The sequence below is a fragment of the Alternaria ventricosa genome (genome assembly GCF_023758065.1).
Source record: "Alternaria ventricosa strain BMP 2768 chromosome Unknown scaffold_33, whole genome shotgun sequence".
Taxonomy (NCBI): Eukaryota; Fungi; Ascomycota; class Dothideomycetes; order Pleosporales; family Pleosporaceae; genus Alternaria; species Alternaria ventricosa.
The window spans coordinates 166665-188451 of NW_026055713.1; the positions used below are offsets into that span (position 1 = coordinate 166665).

Genomic DNA, 21787 nt, shown 5'->3' on the forward strand with positions numbered 1-21787 from the left:
CGAAAAGAGGAAGCAGTAGCGAATGCGAGTAACAAAGTATGGGGAACGTCTAGTACTTGGAGATTAACAAATGGTAGTGTCGTACGAGGTTCGGGCTCGACACAAGCATTGTAGATCGCTGATGGGCAACCGAGGCAGGCACCGACACAGTGGCTACAGTGTAATGAAATGAGGAGCAGTCACGGAACAAACCGGGGGTGGGATGGTCGACAAGATCGAGTGCTCGATCAGAGGGAATAAAGCGTAGCAACAGTCATCGTTTCCCCAGATTGACCCCTGGGATGCGCAAACTAGAGGTGATCGGACGGGAGCTACGGTAGGGTCGGCCAACGAAAAGACAGTCGTGTGCCGCCACTGCAGTTTTCGGACCGTAGAAGAGTGCTGGGACACGGTTGCGCGCCATTGAAGAAAATGGCGGAGGAGATTCCCTTCTTGACCTCTAGGCGCACTCGGATCCCGGCGAGACGGCTCGCTGCGGTGAGAAGGTTTGTCCGAGCAGATTGGGGTGGTGAGGTGGTGAACAGCAGAGAAGCACGCGTGTAGGACGAAGGAGCAAATAGTTGGAGCTAGTTCCTGTTCCTGAGCGATGCTGTGATGACAGTAACCAGGTCGATGTAATGTGATGTGGATGCATGTCATCCTTTGAGGGTTCGGAGAGCTTGGCGGCCGGGAGCAGGGAAGGAGCAAGCGAGGTGGTGGGCGCTAGTGGGCTCAGCAGGTGGGCGCAAGACATCTTTCACATGTGATGGCGGTCCAACTTCTCACGCGCAACCAGACGCATTCTTGACGTCCAATCCAACACCCGAGTCTCTCACTGTCTAGTATATCACGCGCATTCACTGTCGCCGCCCGCTGGGGATGCGCCTGCTCACCGGCACTGTCTTGTCCGACGCCCCATCCCGGCAGCGCAGCCAGCGCCGTTGCGAATGCTCGTTCCTCACGTCATATCGCGCGCACTCTCTCAACACCTCCCAACCACGCCAGTCTCGACGCCTCCACTCGCACAAGCACTGTGAAGTCTTGTCGACGGCCTAAAGCAGCGCCTCATCCAGCCCGGCCAAGCCGGTAGAGGCATCAGAGAGTAGACAGCAGTCTGTCCCTCGGCCTCACCCACCACCAAGCTGGAGACGTTGTCGCATCAGTCGTTCGCGGGGCTCGCGGGTGCTACGGCCAGGCGCCTCCCACGACCCGCCATGAACGACAAGGACCCGCCTCCGTTTGGCTGTACGCTTGCCGACCGCCGCGCCGAGACTACTCACTGACGCAGAGCAGACACCTTCACCAACGACTTCTTCGACGGCCCGCCCGCCACCTACGACCACAATGGCCAGTCCATCCTCAGCGACATGGAGAACCAGCAGCTCGACAACTTCTTCTCCTCGACCAATCCCTTTGACCTCGTCGACGCGGCCGCCCTCCCACCCGCCCTCGACACAAAGGCGAGCGCCCACGACTACAACAACTGGGAAGACTTTATAGCCCCGCCCACCGTCCACCGCGTGACCAGCACTATACCAGACCAGGCTCGGCTGCAGAACAACTTCCACCAAGACCAGCAATACCCTTCGTCGCTACACACAGATTTCCTAGGCAATACACAGGATGAGCTCCAGGCAGCCACGGCTCTCTTCAACCAGGCCCAGCCTTCATACACGAATGGCCGCTCGCACAGCTTCCATGAGCTGTCTACCGCCTCCAACGGCTTCGATGCGAGCAGGGCCCCCGATCTGAATCTCAACACGCTGCCCATGACAATGCCCCAACACGGCCTCATACACGAACGCTTGGGATCATTGGTTCCCAACCACAATTCTCAACCCAACGACACACAGTATGCTTCACAATGGGCAGCGAGCCAGGCACCACAACAACACCACTCCGAATTCGGCCCACCGCTGCAGAAGCTCGACTTGAAGAGGTCGTATACTTTCGGCACCGACAACTCCTTCAACAGCCCGTCCGGCTACTCAATACCCAACGGCCACCCGGACGCAGAGAGCGCAGCCAGGGCATCAATACAAGACATTGAAGAGACTTCGCACCACATCCTCCGAGCCGTAGCCGGCATACAAGGACCAAGTACCCCTACCACCTACACTCGCGGGCCACGAGACTCCGCCTCGCAATCCGACGACGCCGAATCCGACGACGAAGACGAAGACCGGCCGACGAAGAAGCGGAAAAAGAGCCAGGTGCGATATAGCAAAGACACACCCAAGAAAGCCGCGCGCAATGGCAAAGCACGAAAAGCATCTACGGTGGAAGACAGTACGAAGAAAAAGCGGGCATCCACTGCGGCTCAGAAGGCACATCGCGAGAATCTTACTGAGGAACAGAAGCGGAATAATCATATTTTGTCGGAGCAGAAGCGGCGGGATTTGATCAAGCAGGGGTACAAGGATTTGAATGAGGTTGTGCCTGCTGTAAGGGGTGGCGGGCTGAGTAAGAGTCAGGTTCTTGTTGAGGCGGCGGCGTTTTTGGAGAAGCTGATTGAGGAGAATGACAAGTATCGGGTTTCGATGGGGTGATCTGCCGGATAGCCACTTGCAGTGGACCCGACAGTTACCTGTCACCGGCACACGCTTTGTGACCTCCTAGCACGAAGACCCGACTGACGACCGCAACGGTAGTTCCTCGAACAACGCCCCCGCCTGGAGCCACGACCCCCGTCTCAGACATGAATCACACTCACGCGCATGCGTTCTACGAGGTCATGACGGCGCGATCCCATGATTGTACATGTGCTACAGATTACCAATCAACAAAAAGGAGTTTTGGGAAAGGGAGGAAGGGAGGGAGGGATGGAGGGAGGCCATTCGATACGATACCCCAAACACACTAACTAGTATGAAAATAATCTTCTTGTAAATATTTAAGCGCTGAGGAATTTATTTTCGTTCGAGATTGAGGATATATCTATATTCAGATGGACTGGTCTTTTTGCCGTGCCTTGCAAAGTACGCTCTTATACCACGCTACATAGTTGATGTGATGATGATGGACTTCACGCCGCAGCGGTAGCAGTAGCAGCCGGTCCTTCCTCTTCTTCCTCTGGTATCACAACCCTCAACGCCTCATCTCTCACCCTCGCAGGCCCCCTCTCATGTCCCTTGGGTACCCCCGCTACCCTCCCCACCTTTCCCCTTGCGCCCCCCGGCCCCGTGACCTTCTTTCTCCTCTGCGTAGCATAATCACATCTCCCGTAATCGTTACAGAAACCTGTTTTACACGCGTTGTTGCTGCGGCAGGGACTGCCGAGACAGGCGTCTGTTGCGGAGCAGGGTGTGCAGAGGCCCCAGGAACAGTATTGGGAGGCGGAGCAGTGGGTGGGTGTTGTGCAGGGGTTGGGGTTTGGAGGGTGAGAGGGGGAGAGACATATCGGCGGGCTTGGTGGTGGGGAAGGGGAAGAGGTGGTGCTGGCAAGGGAGGCGATGGCGAAGAGGTGAGGCAGGGAATCTGTATAACAAGTCCCTTTTGGATCATTCGGCTTAACCGCATACCTCCTCCTATATTCCTCCTCTTCCTCTTGCTGCATCCCGCTGTCTCCTGGGATCGTTCGTTTCCTATTCTTGTCTTTTTCCGGTTGGATGGTCATCCGTGCAATACAAGCCGCACACTCGCCCTCCACACACCGTAAATGGCTCTGACAGACGGCCTTGCTGTTGCATCTGTCTCCCACTTTCCCTGGCTGCGAGGAGGGGTTGGTTTGGCATATGCTGTTCTTACATATCAAATCCGGGCTACAGCCATCCGCTGCGTCACATAAATGGCCCACGCAGCCGAATGTACACTCGCTTTGCTCGATGATATACGGATTCAACCGCACACTCGTGACGTTAGACAGGCCCGCTGGTTCCAGCTTCCATTCTTTGGTTGCGGGGGAGCCGGTGAGCATGGACCTCAGGTATGCTTCTGTGGTTTCGTCGGCGGAGGGGGCGAGGATGTGGTAGGGGGCGGGGAGGTATTTGGACCAGGAGAAGGGGCTGCGGGTTGTGAAAGCGTGGCGCAGGATGGAGGCGAGGGCGGGCCAGGTTGTGTAGGTGGGGTGGAGGGGGTTTATGCGGGAGGATTTGCCTTCGGAGAGGGGGGTTAGGTGGGAGTATAGCTGGGGGAGGGGTTGTTAGTACGGTATAGCACGTCTTCAGTACCACAAACAGTAAAAAAGGGAGGAAGGCAGGAAATAGAAGACAAACATACCCAAGGAATCCCCCTATAATTCAGCACATTCCCCCCATCCCAAACCGCCTCCCTCTTATAAAACAACCCAAACACCTCACTATGCACATACCCCCACTCCTCCACCAACAACAGTTTCCCCTCCCCCTTCTTCCTCCCCTCCGCCCGCCCCATCAACGTATTGCCGGGTAGAAACAAATCCGCCCACGCCGTCCCCGCCGTGCTATCTGTCCTCTTATCGAAATACCCATGTATACCAATAACATCAATAGCCTTGCAGTCAAACACTGAATCCGGAAAATTCTCAGTCCCGGAAATGGACTGGGGGCCTGAGACGCCGCCGCTGATGACGGCGATGTTGGATGCGTCGAGACCGATGCTGTATTTTAGATAGGAGGCGATGTCACAAAGCCAGGATTCGCCGGATGGGATGGGTGAGATGCCAGAGAAAGGCTGGTTTTGAAGGTCGACGCCGAGAATGACTTCGGAGAGTGTGCTCCAGGAACGACCGTCAAAGTTCTTGGAGGGGTAGTGTGTGAAGAAGACGCTGAGGCGTGTTTTGTACATGTCGCGATATTCGTCGTTGCTGTAGAAATCCAAGAACGCGCCGTCGAGTTTCTGGCAGTAGGCGTCGCAGGCTACGTCGTTTGTACCCCGAAGCGCATGTGCGTCATGTGGTGCGATGATGACTTTCATCTGGCCTTTGGACAAATGGTGAATGGCTGCTAGCGTGTCATCGAATTGGTCGAGCAGCGACTTGTCGAAGCCGCCTATCTCGCCTTCTGGATCTGGGTGTTGGGCATCTGGGCGGATGAAGAGCCGGATTATGCGGGCGCCGCTTTTGAGGATTTCGCGGATTGTGGCGTCGCGGTGGGTGGGGGTGAAGAATTGGAGTTGCGGGTAGTTTACGCCGCCGAAGGAGTGGTTGTCGGAGGTTATTCTAAGGGAGGAGGAGGTGGAGGCGGATGCGAGGGGAGAGTAGGTGATGAGGGACAATAATAGTGTTAGGATAGATGGGAGGAGCATCTTTGCGAATATGGCATGGACGACAAGACAACGGAAAGGAATTGCATTGCGACGCGGTATAAGACAATCATCCTGATCTGAACACGTGTAGAAGTTTGGCTATAGACAGATCTCTGTAACGGCGGACTAGATGTTGATACTTGCGGGATTGACAATGTTCATATGGATAGATTAATTGCGGTGGTGCGTGCAGCCAATCACGGCGTGCTTGCAGGCAGTATACGCGGGTCGCTAACTTGGACGGCGGGATGATGGAAGTTGACAGGGTATGTTTTCTGGAGTTCGTACTGGGTTTGTCACGCTGTCTTGTGCTCGTGATGGTCCTGGCTAACGGGGATACAGACGCGTGGTTGATGCACCGGAGAATGAGCACATCAAGCGTCGCATCGGGTATTGGCAAGATGTTATGGTATGATATTTGCCGCGATGAGGATCGGATGAAACCATGTATCAGAGTCGTTGTGCGCAAGTCCGGCGGATGGGAGTGGCAGCTACGTTGTGCGCTCACTTTATCCTAGATACATAGCCTTGGTAATGATTCGGGTGTGGACAGGAAGCACTGCGACGTGCTGCGATACGTCGCAGGATATCCTTTGATCCAAATCTACGGGGATGATCTGGATCCCTTGTCCTAGTGCTGGTGTTGTTCCTGTCAACGATTGAAGAGTGGCGTCTCTGTAGACATACTACTTCCCTGACCGGCATAAAAACTGCGCAAGCGTAACCTCGTTTTGCGGTCGATAGCCTTGGGCGGTAATGCGCAATTTTACCAGCTCAGGCAGTGTGTGATCCAAGTCGAAGACTGAACCTTTCGACCGCTAGCATGGTCCTCATGTTTGTACAGTGCATTCGTCACGACGATGCTCGGATATTCGCAATTCTCATCCAGCCGGTTTATCGCACACAGCTTCAAGTTGCTTGAGCGTGGCCATGACTTCTTCTCCAATGTTTTCTCCGCTGGACGACGGTGCAAAGCGGCCATGTCGCAGCTCACTGAGGGCGCCAACAACGTCTTGAACTTCAGCCAACGCTCGTCGGTTCTCTTGCTCTATCTCTGCGATCTGGGCCTCGAGGGTTTGGCATGCTTCTTCAATGTCGGAGTGGACCGTCTGTAGCGTGTGCGGTTTCTTGCGACTTTGGTCGGAGAGCTGGTGATTGTCAGCGCAAATCTTGGCATTCTTCCCATATGTTGGGTACCTCCTGCTCCATTTGAAGCGCAATCGGGTCCAGTCCGGCGACGGTTGCATCGTCTACGTGGCGTCTTTCCCGAGCGTACTCCCGCCTCAGCTGCTTGGACCGTCTGACCTCATCGATAATGTCCTGGCGAATCAGCTCGATTTCCCTGTCGCGTATGTGCTGAAGCTCGCGATAGATCTCCTGCACGGCGGGGTTGGAGCGGTGGGCGCGGGGGAAGATGTCGGTGAAGTCGCGTAGGGTGGTGAAGTCGCGCAAGGGAGCAGGTGCAAGGAGGAAGTCACCGAGGATCTTGGCCTCTTGCGACGGCATGATTAGAGTAGTAGATGTCGATTTCAGGCCGGACAGTGCCCACGTATATGATTGATACGGCAGTGTTGGTGGTGGATGCGCCAATGAAGGAGGGCCATCGGAACGCGCGACGACGCGTTGTGGTCCGTGCCCAGAAAACTCCCGTGAGACGTGCCTGGACGACTCCAAGCAAACGTCGACTTAACCGTCTTTCACCAAGCTTGTCGACTATATCCAGGATCCAGGCAACCATCACTCCCGTTTTGCGGCGCAAAGTATCGTCCTTATTGTTGAACACCAAGGCTGGCACGAAGACGCGCTACGTGGACGTGCAATCTCTCACACCCTTACCGCTTCCTTCCTGACTACCAAACCCATCAACATCAATTTCATCACATTCCATCGCAATCATGGCGCCCGCAGCTGCGCCGGAGCCTTCCTTCAAGAAAGATGAAAAGGTTTTTTGTTTCCACCATGAGTTGCTATACGAGGCCAAGGTGCTCGAAGTCAGGCCTGTAGAAGAAGACAAGAAGAATGGCTTCGAATACAGAGTCCACTACAAGGGCTGGAAGAACACGTACGTATCTTCGATCCGTTCGAGTCTGCGACCGCCTGCTTGTCACTCCGTCTCCCACTGCAGAAGTCACGTTTGCCTCACCATACACCTCACTCATGCCGACGTACTACACCTTTACTACACATTTCCAGCGGAACATCATCTCAAATCGCCCCCTCAAAACTCCAAAACTCGCGGCTTGCTTTTGAGATCGCTAGCTAACGCATCGCAGCTGGGACGACTGGGTTCCTGAGGATCGGCTTCGCAAGCTGTCTCCCGAGAACCGAGAGTTGGCCAATAACCTCAGGCACGAGATGCTGGCAGCCCAGCGTGCCGCAAGAGCTCAACCCGCACCTGCGAAAAAGAAGGCTCAAGGTTCGGCGCGCGGTAGCGAAGAGCGCCAAACCTCCGTCACTGCTGCACCACGCGGTCAGAAGAGGGTGCGCGACAATGACTTGGAGAAGGTGTGTATCAAAGCAATTCGCACCACGCTTAGCAGCGCACTCCCTAACTCCCCTTAGGAAGAAGCATTCCAGAACAAACTGGCTGTCAGGATCTACATGCCAGACAGGCTAAAGAGTCTCCTAGTCGACGACTGGGAGAACATCACTAAGAACCTGCAATTGGTTCAGCTGCCTTCAGCTTACCCTGCAGGCGTCATACTGGATGAGTACATGAAGCACGTCAAAGACAACAGCAACCGCACCAGCATCGAGCAGGACATTCTCGAGGAAGTCATAGCTGGACTGAAGGAGTACTTCAATAAGAGCGTCGGACGTCTTCTCCTGTACCGGTTTGAGCGCGAACAGTTCTACGACATCTGGACGCGCATCAATTCGCCGACGGATGATCTTGCGGCAAAGCCGCTGGCTGACATCTATGGCGGCGAGCATCTTCTGCGTCTTCTGGGTATGCACATATGAGTTATTAGATGTGAAAATTGCTAATAAGGTCTTGACAGTTACCATGCCCGAACTCATCGCGCAAACCAACATGGACCACCAGGCTGTCACTCGCTTGCGCGAGGAGCTTAGCCAGATGACGACATGGCTCTCCAAGGAAGCGCAGATCAACACTTTCTTTGTGCCTACCTACGAGAGCCCGGGACAGGCCTACATCGACAAGGTCAAGTCCAGCACCTAGGAAGGTGGCGGCTTCAAGATTTGATCAATCGGCCGTTTCGCTTTGACATTTGTGTATCATCACTTCTGCATGGCTGGTGGGTTAGGGCATTGTCTAATGGCGCATAGGCGTTCTTGAGTAGTAACAATTGGGTACGGTATCGGGGGTATGCAGTTCTTGCGTTGTCAAGCTCCAAGGCGATATGGATACAAATATAATAATACAGACTCGAAAACTGCTCATGTCTTCTTGATGACGTCCCCCAGCAACCCAGCAGCCCAATGCAAACACCTCGTCATATCGCCCTCCGCTTCTCTCGGCATGCCATGTATGCCAACGCTCTCGCAAACCCTCTCATCCAACTCTCCATCCACATCCCCATCCCTGAACAAGAACTTGTGGTCCTTGACATAATTCGGCCACACAATATCATCTACATAACCCGGCGGATCTTGCCAGAAGCCCTCAAGCGTCACATAACCACTCCTCGCCTCCCTCCTCCGCTTCGCAGTCTCATAGCTCGTCCTTAAAAAGAGTCTAACATCAAAGATCTCACGGATATCCTTCATATCCTCCGAAAACAGCAAAAACCCATCCACAATACATATCCGTCGCTCTTCCCACTCAGGCTTACTCCTCAGCCACCCGGATACCTCATCTTTCAACCTCTTGATCTCAGCCTCAGGTACACCATGGTCGCCCACACTGTTCTGGTCTTCCTGGCTGACGAGCCACTCTGGGCTCTTACCATGTTCTTTGATGTACTGCAGTGCTTGTTTGAGCGCAGGTAGGTTGAGCGACTCTATGCAATCCCAGTCCTGGACAGAGTTCTTGACGGGGATGTCGGCGTCGGTGAGGTAGAAGTCGTCGAGGTGCAGGATGAAGAGTTTGGAGGAGGGGAAGATGTCGCGGAGGAGGCGGGAGAGGGTTGTTTTGCCCGAGGAGGAGGGGCCTGAGATGCCGACTAGGAGGGGTTGTGGCATCGTGGTTGGGGGGTTGGAGGGTTGGATGGACGCGGGGTACCGGTGGTCTGGTTGCGCCTTCCTTTGGGATGTATTGACGGCTCACAATAATAAGAATAATTCGAGTAGATATTGTCTAGTAACCCCCCTTCACACGACATGCCTACCTTCACACGTGTGAATGGTGGGGCTGTCGGCGTCTGATCGCCCACCGGCCCGCTAGTTCCCCATGCTGCGCGACGCGCCTGCGACTGCCACCATCTGAAGCCCTGCATCACCCACGATAAATTCCCCAAAGTCCCTCGCACGCACAACCATGGAGCCGTCACCGCTGACGCAGGACACGCGACCGGAAATCTTCCAACCCAAGATAATCTCCCTCTACGAAACCCTCTTCAAAGTGCGTCCTCTCCATCTCCACCCATTTTGCGCCAACCAAGTGCTAACCATCCGCAGGAAGACGACGAAGACATCGAGCTATCCGCGGGCTTCTGGCAAGAATTCTTCCTCCACCGCCCCGATCCCACCGGCCTTCAGCGCATACTCAGTTCGGTAACGCCGGACGAGATGTTGCACCAGCAAGCGCATTCGCAGGCACTCTTCAGTCAGGCCATCCTCCGCGTCAAGCAAGCCAGCGCGCCCGCCGACGAAATCGCCCTCGAGGTACCCATGCCACCCACGCACGCACGCACACCTTCTCTTCTCCATGCGCTTACCGCTTAGACCTTGACAGTCTTTCTCGATGCCGCACTCACGAAGAAGTACACGAATCCTAGCTCTGATATCATAGCTGTTCTTACGGGGCTGAATGATGCGGATGCGGTTATGACGGATTTTGTTGCGACGCTGGATACGGCGATACGGGGGGGAAGGGATAGTATGTATAGGGTGGATGTTGTAGAGGGATGGGCTGACCAAGAGCAGTTCCTTTGCGCCTGAGGGCTGTGAGAGCGGCTCTTTCGATAACGGCTGCGGGCTTTCAGACTGCGCTTCCGAGCTACTTTACTCATCGCGATCTTTTTCCCTCGCTCATGAAGTACATCCAAGATTGCGACAACAGCACCCAAGTTCTCCCCGCGCTCTACCTCCTCGGTCTCCTCACGAACTACAACAAATTCGAATTCCAGAACCCGTATAGACTGCGGCTAGACGACTTTGTCAACGATGCTATCATACAGGATATGGTCGCTTGTTTTGGGAATACATGTACAAAGCTGCGGGACGCCTATGTAGCTGTACAGGACGATATGCCCGAAGGCTGGTCATTGGGCTCAACGCTGAGTTATATTGGCCTGGGTGCTCTTGCTCCCAGTTCCCGCCCAACGACACCTGTCCCGGCTCCGGATGACGCAAAGTCGCTCTTCGCTGCACTGTAAGCACTCAGGGTCGCAGTCACTGCTCTGGCTAACATATACAAGACCAGGGCCAGAGATTGGCGTCCTCCTCTCCACGTACGACTTCGCCAACGCCAACAAAGTCTTCTGCTTCAACCTAGTCAAGTCAGCTCCAGCGGACAAGAGCGAACCGTCGCCACTAAGCGCATACCTTTCCTTGACGTCCTACATGTTCCAACACGCGCATCGGTCTACCAGGGCAGCACTATACACATACCTCAGCCTCTTCGTGCTGCAGATACTTGTCGAAGACCGAGAGCTCGCCAAACGCCTATGCAGTGACGAGTCAAAGCTCTCGGTGCGCTTGTGCCGTCAGAGACAGCCCTACCTGCCGGCAGTAAGGGGCGACCGTGTCCCTGCAGCTGTCATTCTAGATATGATGTCTGACGCCATCAGCCATAATCTGCGGAGGCGGTTAGACGTTGACTTCTACATGTGAGTCTCAGTCCTAATATGGCACATGCCTCGCTGATTCACTCCCAGACTCTGCCTCGGCGTTCTGTTACGTCTCCTTTCGCATCTCAGTCGAACCAAGACACGCATCACATACCATTGGTCGGAGTTGTGGCGGACCCTACTCTCCTTCGTCCGCTTCCTCACCACCTACGAAAGCGACATCAAGTCCAACTACAAATCAAACGGAATGATCAACATACTTGTCAATCTGCTGGCCTTTGCGCTTTCTAGTGGAGAGAACTTCCTGCCAGATCCTGCATCATACGACGACTTATTCTACAAGCTCGTGGAAAGCGGCGACACACTGATCAAGTTCCGGGACACTTTCGGGTTATCAGGCCAATCGGACTCCATGCAGACGCTCATTAATGTGTCTTCGCATTACCAATCTTTGCTGGAGAGCAATGGAAAAGCGCGGTCCAAGCATCTTAGCCCGCAAGAAGTCAGCGCCGTCATCAAACAGGGGTACGAGACGTTATCAATCGATGCAAGCGAGGGTTTGGATCGTTGGGAAAAGTTCAGGGAGGCAGACTTCAAATCTCTGCTGAAGAAGATTGCCAGAGCGGCGGTAGAAGATGCCAAAGCACTGAATGACGATAATTGAGGCTGGAGATGGCACCATTGCAGTTCTCGAAGCGACCATCGTCGTGGCCGCCCGCGCGTTCAAATACCAACTACGAATCAACAAACAACGTTGCAAAACACTTCACTTCATCAAGTCTGGTAGCTCAGCTGTATTCGGGTGGATCAACATGAGGGGTCACACATCCAGTGGTTGTTGAGCGATCCAGGGTCGCGATCCACAACACGCACCATACACATGAGTGATGTCGAGTGCTGATGAGAACATGATTGTGTGTATCGTGAGGGGTCTGATAGCGACTCGGTCTGGTGCTCGTCGACGTGTAATACCAGTACGCATTGGCCAGAAGCCGACTTGATACATTCCCTCCATTTCTCGATTCTCTTGCCTTTCGATCTCTCAACTGCTTGATCTCTCTTCGTCTTCACTTGCAGTTCATTTCGATGGACTGAGTGTCTCTTTTCTTTTCATTCATCGCTTCATTGACCGCCGTGCATCGCAATGGCTACAACATCGCGATGCGACGACGGCGTCCCATCGCGGCATGGTAGCAAGGTACGCACACTCACTCATCACACCGAGACATGCGTTGACGCTGCATCAGGACACTATCGTCCCCGCTGATAAGTCGAGCTCGAAAGCCGCATGGAGACGCTCACTGACCGCCACTGTCAATCATGAAGAACATCCCGCACTTCAACCATGCCATGCCTACAGTACCCCCACTGCGGATAGCTACACTACCCAGGACCAATCCTTCACATCGTCATCTTCTACATTGACATCACCATCTCCCTCGACGACTCCACCAAAGTCATTCTCCAGACCCAGCATCCCTCAGCAAGCGCACACAACACCCAACGGCTACCGTCTTGGGCCTGACGACAATGAAGGATGGAATTCTAGTTCGTCGAGTGTGCATACTGTACGGTCGTCCAGACAAAGCAGTTCTGGGGCGTCTTCTCCGAGGACGAAGCATACTATCTATGGAGGAGTTGGGGATGGGGTGCTTGTTGTGCCTGCGGTGAATGAGAAGCCGGTTAAGAATGTTGTGGTTGAGTTTATGGGGTTGAAGCTGTGTCGGGTCTGCGATGCTTTGCCTTACTGTGAGTAGCTCTGTTCTAGTGATGATTGAACGAAGAAGGGATGCAAGAACCGGATCTCTCCACCACACCTCACAGATTACTTGCTAACGCAAACACAGTACTCAGCACCCGCAACATGGTCGACCGCATCCAAGCCATCATCGAAGACGACTTCAAGCACGCGCCCGAATCCACCCTTTACGACTCCCACTCCATCTCAGCAGGACCACACCACCACACATACACCGACCGCGACCGCGCCCTCATGGCCATCTTGTCTTCTCTCCGCACCCTCCCTTTCGCCCGGCAGGCACAAAATAACTGGTACCCGCAAGGCCTCCCCATCAGCAAAGACAACAACCTCGTCCTCTACAACCACACCGTCGGCCTCGGCGTAAAGCAAACCGCCATCTCCCTCGACAGTTTTGTGGACTTGGCACAATCCTGGCTCTACGTTCGGAATCCAGCGAGCCTATCTGGTGTCGATCCCTCTGCCAAGAACTCCTGGCAAAAAATCGCAGACACGCTTTCCACGGCCGGCGTCGATATCCGCAAAATCGACCTCCAGCTCTGGGAGGCGCTGACGTACAGTCTTGAAGGCGATGGTCTCACAGCCGCCATCGACGATGTCATCGAATGGTCTAAAGATGGTACGCTGGATAGTCGGCACGCCGCCTGGCGCGACCACGCCATCTCAGAGACAAAAATGGTACCTGAGTCCCTCTCCTCCGACGGCTATCCCCCCACTCCCACCACCCCTTATCCCTCTACCAACAACCACTCATCCGGCCTCTACACCAAACGCTTCACGCACAAACACCCCCTCGGCCGCCCCCGCTCCCTCATCTCCGACGACGAAAAAGCCGAACTCCGCAAGGACCGTCTTACCCGCCTTACCGCTGAGGCAGCAGCCAAGAAACTGGCGGAAGAAAGAAAGGAGAAGAGGGAGAAAAAGAGGGGGTTTATAAGTAGGGTGAGGAGGGGTTGGAGGAAGAGGAAGAGTATGGTCTGGTTTGTGTGTTTTATTGTGTGTATATTGAGTGGGATTATGGGTGGGTTGGTGTGGGCTATGGCGAGTGGGAAGTTGGATTTTACGCCCGGTGGGGAGGGTGTTTAGGGTGTGGAGGGAAGCGGGAGGGGGGAGGTGGTTGTGATGGGAATGGGGGAGTATGGCGTTTATGAATGGAATGGGTGGGAGTACGGCGTTAACGGTTGGAGAACAGTAGGATCACTATAGCGAGTGGCATGCCTTACGTGGATTCAATGGCGTTGTAGGCGTTGGGCTTGTCATGGCGTTGGAGATAGGCGGGTTAGGCGTCTGGAGTTTGTGTTGGCAGTCGTGGGGGATGATAGACTAGGTCATCACTCTACTTTGGGATTTGTTTGGACTCGAGGATGTGGTATCACCATATCACCAACATAGTTTGAGAGATACTCTTTTACTACACTTTCCTGTTAGAACGTGGATAATGGCAACCGTATTCCAACATTGTCTTATCCAACGAACGTCAATCCTTCTCCAGCTGTGACCTATCAACCTACGATACCATTACGTCCCTACACACACACATACGCATACGCGTACAAATACTTCCCTCCATCTTCACCCCTAAGCCCTGCTTCCTCACCCCTTACTTACATACCGCCATCCACAACTAATCACCATCCTCCCTCCTCCCAAATCCTCGCTACCCAACAACCCAACAACCCCTACCCTAGCACCATACCACCATTCATATACTACGTATACCTCATCTCCGAGCTCCCGCACTTCCGTGCTTTCCGCTCCGCTCCTCACTCCGACTCCGCTCCCTGCGCTCTTAGTACGCACACGCTATTATAATCACACACGGGCCAGGGTGGTCTAGAACATATTCGCGTAGTTAAAGAGATGGCACGGGTAGGTGGTAGAGTTTGTACCTGAAGATCGTTATTTCGCTTGATGGTGGTACTGGGACTACTGAGACTACTGAGACTACTAGGACTACTGAGGCTATCGGAATCGATAGGATAGGATTCTGGACTCTGGAGGGGCAGGTGAGGGAGTAGTGAGTTGGTTGGTCACTGTGTGGGTATGATTGGGCGGAGTGGATGGTGTCTTACGATTAGTTTTGCTGAGGTTGTTGTCGAAGACTTCACGACCGCGGGAGATGTCCGAATGATTACTGAATGAACAGGCATTCAATTAAAGAACATGCACCGTGATAACACCTACCCGTCGAAAAGAAGAAAAACGCAACGCAACACTCCCGAGGTCTCTACCGCAATTTCCACAGCACCACACAACAGCATCCGATCCCATCGTACCTATGAGATAAGGTCGTACCCTTGAGATAAAAGTCAGGAGTTTAAAAAACGGTTCACTAGCGGTTCCCACGCTATTCTTAGCCTCAAAAGCAATCCCATCCCAATCCATTCCCGATCCCGTATTTGCATCTCCCAGACCACGCGGTTCACGTTCCAGAACACCACACTAAAACGCATCCTTGCAAGCCGCGTTTCGTTAGCACTCCCGCGATGAAAAATGTACGTTGCTGACTGCATCGATGCGATCGGAGCGGGACTGGTTGAGATGTGCAATTTGCCGTGTTTGCGCTTGTGAGGGTACGATGACGACGTGTATGCGAGACGGGCGGGTTGATGCTGGTTTTCCTTTCGCTGCAGTTGTGCGTTCGTTCGCGCAGCGCGTTCCCTAGCTGACGAATGCAGGATGGGCAAGGCGTGGCTTGAGCGCCACCATCGCCGGCCGGGTAGTGAGCTCGGTAGAAATGCGTAAGCCTCGAGGTAGTGTACTGCAGGTACGAGATGGAAAAAACAAAAGAAAACCCGAGTTCTACGCCGCGGCTTGCATGTCTTGCAGGCTCTGAGACGAGAACCGAAAAGACCAGGAATATGCCCAGGTGTAAAAGCCGGATTGCGCTAGAGTTGTAGAGACACGAACACCCGTGGAGGATACGAACAACACACGTATGTTTTGTATCGATGTATCGATTGTGGAGATTGAAGCCGCGTCGGGGTTACTGCTGGTTTAGATATGGAGAATATGTCGTGTTACACGAACCGTCTGGATGCAAGGCCGAAACTTCGCAGGTGCGATGCGAGAAATATCCTCCGACGCATCTGACAGCTGTCACATTTCGCGACGCTGACTCTTGCAGAGAAAGTGTTCCACTGTGGCTTATTTTGAGATGTTCAGTCCCCACTGACCCCCATGCTGCGTCGCAAACACACCACGCAGATACTGGATAGAGTGGGGTGAGAGGGGGTGTTCAGAACATGAAACTGAAACGAAAAGAACACACGATGATGTTTGAAAATACCCTTGCACTTGCTTCTGTTACAACGGGGGCTGTCTCCAGAGTATCACGTGCAGCCTGCCCCTCCACCTTACCATTCCATACATACCCACCCAGTTACTACCAGGCCAAGCCGGCACAACTTCGTATCCTGAATCCCCCGTCTAACATCTCGGCGGTTCTCTTCCTCCCGCCAGCCACATTATCCCAGCCCGATTACGAGCAGACATCGAGAGGAGAATCCGGATCAGACATCCTGTTACGGATTACGGAAGTAGCCATGGCTAAATTGCGTGGCCCACTTTGGGTGTAGGCTACGGCAATTGTAAATTGAAAGCGTGGCTGGGGTTGTCCCGGTAGACAGGCGGTGATGTCATGGTTGCTGCACATGCACACAGACGGATGTGTGTATGCAAGTCAGGACCGTTGCAGATACTCCTTGAGGCGGAGGCAAAAACGAAGTGCATGTGGTGGAAAAGGGCGTTTTAGCTGTTCACGCACGTAATGATGTTATTTCGGGATCATGGACGTTTTTGTTCGTGATGATTGCTTTGCTTTCCGAGACCCTGGCAACTGGTCGTGTGTGTCGCGTAGACTTGCGATGTTGGGGCCCTTGTCATGTGCGGTCGGTGGCTGTGGGCTGTCCCGCACGCACCGCCGTTCGATGTTCGATCGGCAGCCGATCCTGTCACATGGCCGAGGAGTGATGATCGCGAGGGGGATTCGGATAAGACTTGCACTTGGTTGGGAGGGTCATGTCAAGTCAAGTCAAGTCGAAAAGAGTGTGATGTGCAGTGTTTAATATAGTGGTATGCAAGTCAAATGTATGTAGTGTAGTGTCGGTCCGCTCATTTTCGAGAGCAGAGTAGTAGTATGTAGATTTGATGATGGTAGTTAAAGTAATAGTAAATGCAATGTAATGCGATGCTAGCGATTGTCTCGTCCAGGACAATAGAGATATGCAAATGTGGTATCATGGAAAGTGACAAATAAAACACCGAGAAATGCTATGGGAATGTAACGCCGCATCCGTTGTCTTCGTCCTACTCTGTACAGTTCGTAATCATGCGCGCCGTCACTTCATCAACTGCTGTCCTCGCTGACCGTCGCATCGCTCGCCGACGATACTGACGATTTGTTGTCTGAAGGCAAGGGTCCGAGTGTCCAGCGCCAGTCTCGCGTCCGCTTCCGTCGTCCGGCGACGGGAGTTTCGGGAGCTGAGTCGCTGTCGTCGTCTGAGGAGGACGAGTCGCGCTTCTCGCCTGTGCGGGGCGACTTTGGTCTTGGTGAGCTCTCTGCGGAGGACGATGTGCTGATGAGGGAGAGCTGGAGGGGCGATATGCTGGTTTCGGAGGGGTTCTTCAAAGCCTTGAGACTTAGTGACGGCTGTGATGTCGAGGCGTCAGAGTCGGTGGTGGAGGCGGTGGATGCGAGTGAGGAGAGGGTTGAGACGGATGACTCGATGTCGGAATGTGCGAGGGTGTATCTGGTGGTGGTGATCTCCTCTTCCAGTGGTGTGCGGAAGGAGACGCGCTTCTCGGCGGGGAACATGGGCCGGCTGGAGCCCATCTTGCGTGGTATTATCGAGCGCGCGGGGCTGTTGGAGAGGATCGAGGCGAGGTTGTGGGGTTGCTTGTAGGGTATTGAGAGCGTGGCCGAGTCGTTGGAGGCCGATGTGAGCGTGGAGGAGAGGGTAGACGCTGAGCTTGGCGTTGATGCGCTGGTAGAGCCGCTGGTGGCGGGCACGTCGCTCTCGATGGAGAGCTGGGGTCTTGAGGGGCGCTGGAGAGTCGGGGCGGTTGCTGGGCGCTCATAGGCGTTGGAGAAGGTGTTGCGGACGGTGGGCGAGACGGCACTGAGGGTTTCAAGACGGAGACTGGCACCTTTGCCCAGGATGCGCGGCTGCTCAGTGTTGATGGAGAGTTTGGGCCGGGGCGGGGCCTGGCGCGGGGGTATTATAGGCAGCGAGGTGGCCATGGAGGAAGTCATTGAGGTCATACCGGACATGGCAGATGATGCTGGGTGGGAGGGCTGGAGGGTGGACAGCATCATGTGGGGGGTGTCCACGGGTATGAGGCTGGTGCCGGAAGTGTGCAGATGATATTGCGAATACTTAGGGACAGGCGAGACTGGCGAGTGCTAGAGGGGCACATCGCTATTAAACACTGCCATGTCGGCTGCGGATCCACCAGGACGGTCTTTGGCATGGGCCCCAACGCGCGGAGACTTGAACACGAAGCGCCTGGCTGGGGCTGCTCCCAAAATACCCAGCAGCCACTAGCCGGCTCCAAAGATAGATGCAGCGTGGCAAACATAATTGGGCTACCCGCGCCCGGCGCTTGGCGTTGACGGGCGGCGTTTCGCACCTGGCCACACACGTCGCGCCTTCACGCGCGCTTCATCACCCGCTGCACCACCACCTGCATCTCCACACAACACGCACGTCGCTGAAACTGCTGCACAACACCGGCGCTTCTCGTTGCAGTCCCCCGCTTCTGCCTCTTCCATGAAGAAACTGAAACGACAGACCGACTCCGTCATCGTCCACTTTGTTCGTAAGCACCAGGCACAGCCTTCACGCCTTGGTCGCCCTATTCGGCCTCACCTACTAACCTTCCCTCGTATCCACAGGACTACGTACGTACTTCTTACCGCGTGCGGCCGAGTCTGCGCAGAAGAGTAACGTATACCGTGCCCCTCCCCACAGGACTGCTTCTACGCCAGCGTATTTGAACATGAAAACCCAGCATTACGACGCTTGCCACTGGCCGTGCAGCAAAAACAGATAGTCGTCACATGCAACTATGAGGCCCGCCGACGCGTACGATCCCTTGACTACCGCCGTGCCCGTGTCATCGATCCAGTCTGACTCTCCCAGGGCTTGCACAAGCTGCAGCTGATCCACGAAGCGAAGAAGGTCTGCCCAGATGTAGTCATCGTCCTGGGCGAAGATCTTACCCGCTTCCGGAATGCTTCCAAAGAACTCTATGCTTTCTTGCGATCGTTTTCCTGGAACTCCCGTTGTGAACGACTAGGCTTTGATGAGGTTTGTCTTTCCTGGTCGCCTTTCCACTCTCAACCCTCGTGTCTCAGCACCGCCACCTTTGCAATATCGTTTTAGTCCCAACGTTTTCTGTTCCCTCACCGTATCGTTCATGCGAGTCATGCTAAGGCGGGCTAGGTGTTTTTAGATGTCACCGACATGATCGACTACAATGTCAGCATTCTCAACTCTAATGACCTCAGCAACGCCTTCTTTTGTCTCGACAGGAACGATCCCACTGTGGGGTTTCCTTACGATGCGACGCGGCTGAGTGGTCATCTATACCCCAAAACGGCCTCTGAACACTTAGGTAAGCTGTACACGGCGCATACGGTGTGGCGTAGCAAAAACATCTTCTTGGAATGGACCGCGAACGGCAAGGCTGACAGCCCTTGCTGAATCCTTGCGGCTACTGAAACCAGCAACCGTGCCTATGGAACTGCCACCAACAGTCTGTGATTCGATTATGCAGGTGCCCACCGTATGCGCCATAAGATGCTGTACATAGCCGAGCGTTGGAACTGATCGATTGTAGGCACCACGCCCGATCTGCTGCACCTCCGATTGGCTCTAGGAAGCCATCTAGCACACTACGTGCGAACTCGACTCGAGGCAGAGAAGGGCTACACGGCCACGGTTGGCATCTCTACTAACAAGCTTCTGGCAAAGCTTGTTGGCAACACATACAAGCCCAATGCTCAGACTACACTGGTCCCGCCCTATACATCTGGTGAAGACGATGAGACTATCGACAACGTGACTGCCTTCATCGATGATCACGAAGTCGGTAAGATTCCCGGCATAGGGTTCAAGATAGCACAAAAGCTCCGTACCCACCTACTGCAGCGGCCGGCAGAATTTGATGCTGGACTGGTGTATGGTGGGACTAAAGAGGCTGTTCTTGTTCGCGATGTAAGGACGCATCCTGGAATCGGTCCGGAGACGTTGGAGCGGATACTCGGTGGTCCGGGCGTACCACATGGCACCGGGACCAAAGTGTGGGGTCTACTGAACGGCTGTGACGACACAGAAGTTGGCCAAGCACGCGAAATACCGCGTCAAATCAGTATAGAGGACAGTTACATGCGCTTGGACACACTCGAAGCCGTGACCAAAGAGCTGCGCATGCTAGCCAGGCGTCTGCTCGAGCGAATGCACACCGATCTCCTAGAAGAAGAAGATGACAACACGCCCGACCTATCCACGGCTCCCACTTCCGCCCCTCCAAAGCCTATGAAGCGCTGGCTCGCTCACCCGAAATCACTCCGACTATCAACCCGACCACGGGCGCCTCAAAACCCAGATGGCACCCGCAATCGGTCCTTTGCACGCATATCCAAATCCGGACCCATGCCAACGTTTGTCTTCAGCCTAAAAGACAACAATAATAATACTATGGATGCCGTGGTCGAGAAACTGCTTCAAGAGACTGTGCTACCGCTGTTCCGCAAGTTGCATCCGGAGAAAAAGGGATGGAATTTGAGTCTGGTTAACGTTGCGGTGACGAATATGGCGGATGCGGCGAGGGAGAGGGGTGGGGTGGGGAGGGATATTGGGAAGATGTTTAGGAGGCAGGATGAGGTGCTTAGGCAGTGGAGGGTTGATGATGAGCCTGCACCACTCGAAGAGGCATTAGTGAGTAAAGAGCATGCTGAAGCAGAAAAATCGCTATCACCAGACGAACCACCGGCCTGGTTGTATGCAGCCCGGCAGCAACGACAGGAACACATGATGGACGAAGAACCATCCCTGCTCGAAGAAGACTGGGTGAGTGAACAGCAGCCTCAGATCAAAGCATCTCCATCACCAGACGAACCGCCCTGGTTACAAGAAGCAAGGCGGCAACGTCAGGAATATATGATGGATGAAGAGCCATCCATGTTTGAAGAAAACCTGGTGAATGAACAGCAGCCTCAACCCGAAACATCTCCATCACCAGACGAACCACCCTGGTTACAATCAGCACGCCAGCAACGCCTAGAATACATGATGGACGAGGCTTGGCCGACAGGTGAGATTATTCACAGGCAAGGTTCTGAGGATTTGCCCACTTCGTCACAGAAGATCGGGTCTCCTGTGGAGGATGAAGATGTTTGGGAAGAGGATGAAGAAGATATGACAGATGGCGATTCTTTTCGCTGTGAGGAGTGTGGTGCTGTTATGCCAAGTTTTGCTATGGGTGCGCATTGGAGGTGGCATGGTATGATGGAGTAGACACACCTTATGAATGGAAAAAGTTATACGCCAACTAGAGATGGTGATGGAAGTGATAATCGAGGAGTTGATATTTTCCGACGGTTTTGCACTAATGTAGAGCGCAGCGTGTGTGTGAAGGGTTGGTGGGGGAGGCGGAGGGGAGGAAGCGGGGTGGAGGTGGACTTCATGGGCAGCTTCATTGCCTTTGCCTTCCAAAACTTGAACTTCTGATTGATGGCTTCTGTCACTCTACCTCCAGGTAATATAATCCGACGACTATTACCTTGATAATACTTACAAATGGCTGTTGTGTAGGAGTAACTTCCTCAAGTGGAAATGCCCCGCTAGGATCTCGGACGCGGGTTCCTCGGCAGTCCGAAGCCGTTGCACCAGTGGCTGCGACATGT

General features: G+C 54.2%; 9 protein-coding genes across 9 annotated transcripts; 5 read left to right on the forward strand and 4 right to left on the reverse strand.

Moving 5' to 3' along the window:
• Positions 1–1193: 1193 nt before the first annotated feature.
• On the forward strand, positions 1194–2528 carry J4E93_010641 (uncharacterized protein; the record flags this gene model as incomplete). Its single annotated transcript, XM_049348519.1, has 2 exons — positions 1194–1224; positions 1273–2528. 2 exons carry the CDS (start codon positions 1194–1196, stop codon positions 2526–2528), a joined length of 1287 nt encoding a protein of 428 aa, XP_049194356.1.
• Positions 2529–4089: 1561 nt separating this feature from the next.
• On the reverse strand, positions 4090–5202 carry J4E93_010642 (uncharacterized protein; the record flags this gene model as incomplete). Its single annotated transcript, XM_049348520.1, has 2 exons — positions 4090–4105; positions 4424–5202. 2 exons carry the CDS (start codon positions 5200–5202, stop codon positions 4090–4092), a joined length of 795 nt encoding a protein of 264 aa, XP_049194357.1.
• An 881-nt stretch (positions 5203–6083) lies between these two features.
• Positions 6084–6708, reverse strand: J4E93_010643 (uncharacterized protein; the record flags this gene model as incomplete). The annotated part of the gene is made up of 2 exons (XM_049348521.1): positions 6084–6350; positions 6400–6708. The coding sequence occupies 2 exons, from the start codon at positions 6706–6708 to the stop codon at positions 6084–6086; spliced, it is 576 nt and encodes a 191-aa protein (XP_049194358.1).
• Positions 6709–7097: 389 nt separating this feature from the next.
• Positions 7098–8386, forward strand: J4E93_010644 (uncharacterized protein; the record flags this gene model as incomplete). Its single annotated transcript, XM_049348522.1, has 4 exons — positions 7098–7264; positions 7476–7707; positions 7765–8152; positions 8205–8386. The coding sequence occupies 4 exons, from the start codon at positions 7098–7100 to the stop codon at positions 8384–8386; spliced, it is 969 nt and encodes a 322-aa protein (XP_049194359.1).
• Positions 8387–8604: 218 nt separating this feature from the next.
• Positions 8605–9348, reverse strand: J4E93_010645 (uncharacterized protein; the record flags this gene model as incomplete). The annotated part of the gene is made up of 1 exon (XM_049348523.1): positions 8605–9348. The coding sequence occupies one exon, from the start codon at positions 9346–9348 to the stop codon at positions 8605–8607; it is 744 nt and encodes a 247-aa protein (XP_049194360.1).
• Positions 9349–9643: 295 nt separating this feature from the next.
• J4E93_010646 (uncharacterized protein) lies at positions 9644–11781 on the forward strand (the record flags this gene model as incomplete). The annotated part of the gene is made up of 6 exons (XM_049348524.1): positions 9644–9727; positions 9784–9990; positions 10051–10204; positions 10252–10699; positions 10746–11156; positions 11205–11781. 6 exons carry the CDS (start codon positions 9644–9646, stop codon positions 11779–11781), a joined length of 1881 nt encoding a protein of 626 aa, XP_049194361.1.
• Positions 11782–12981: 1200 nt separating this feature from the next.
• J4E93_010647 (uncharacterized protein) lies at positions 12982–13962 on the forward strand (the record flags this gene model as incomplete). The annotated part of the gene is made up of 1 exon (XM_049348525.1): positions 12982–13962. The coding sequence occupies one exon, from the start codon at positions 12982–12984 to the stop codon at positions 13960–13962; it is 981 nt and encodes a 326-aa protein (XP_049194362.1).
• A 3262-nt stretch (positions 13963–17224) lies between these two features.
• On the reverse strand, positions 17225–18193 carry J4E93_010648 (uncharacterized protein; the record flags this gene model as incomplete). The annotated part of the gene is made up of 1 exon (XM_049348526.1): positions 17225–18193. One exon carries the CDS (start codon positions 18191–18193, stop codon positions 17225–17227), a length of 969 nt encoding a protein of 322 aa, XP_049194363.1.
• A 454-nt stretch (positions 18194–18647) lies between these two features.
• Positions 18648–21398, forward strand: J4E93_010649 (uncharacterized protein; the record flags this gene model as incomplete). The annotated part of the gene is made up of 5 exons (XM_049348527.1): positions 18648–18692; positions 19020–19187; positions 19323–19494; positions 19657–19665; positions 19720–21398. 5 exons carry the CDS (start codon positions 18648–18650, stop codon positions 21396–21398), a joined length of 2073 nt encoding a protein of 690 aa, XP_049194364.1.
• Positions 21399–21787: the final 389 nt, after the last annotated feature.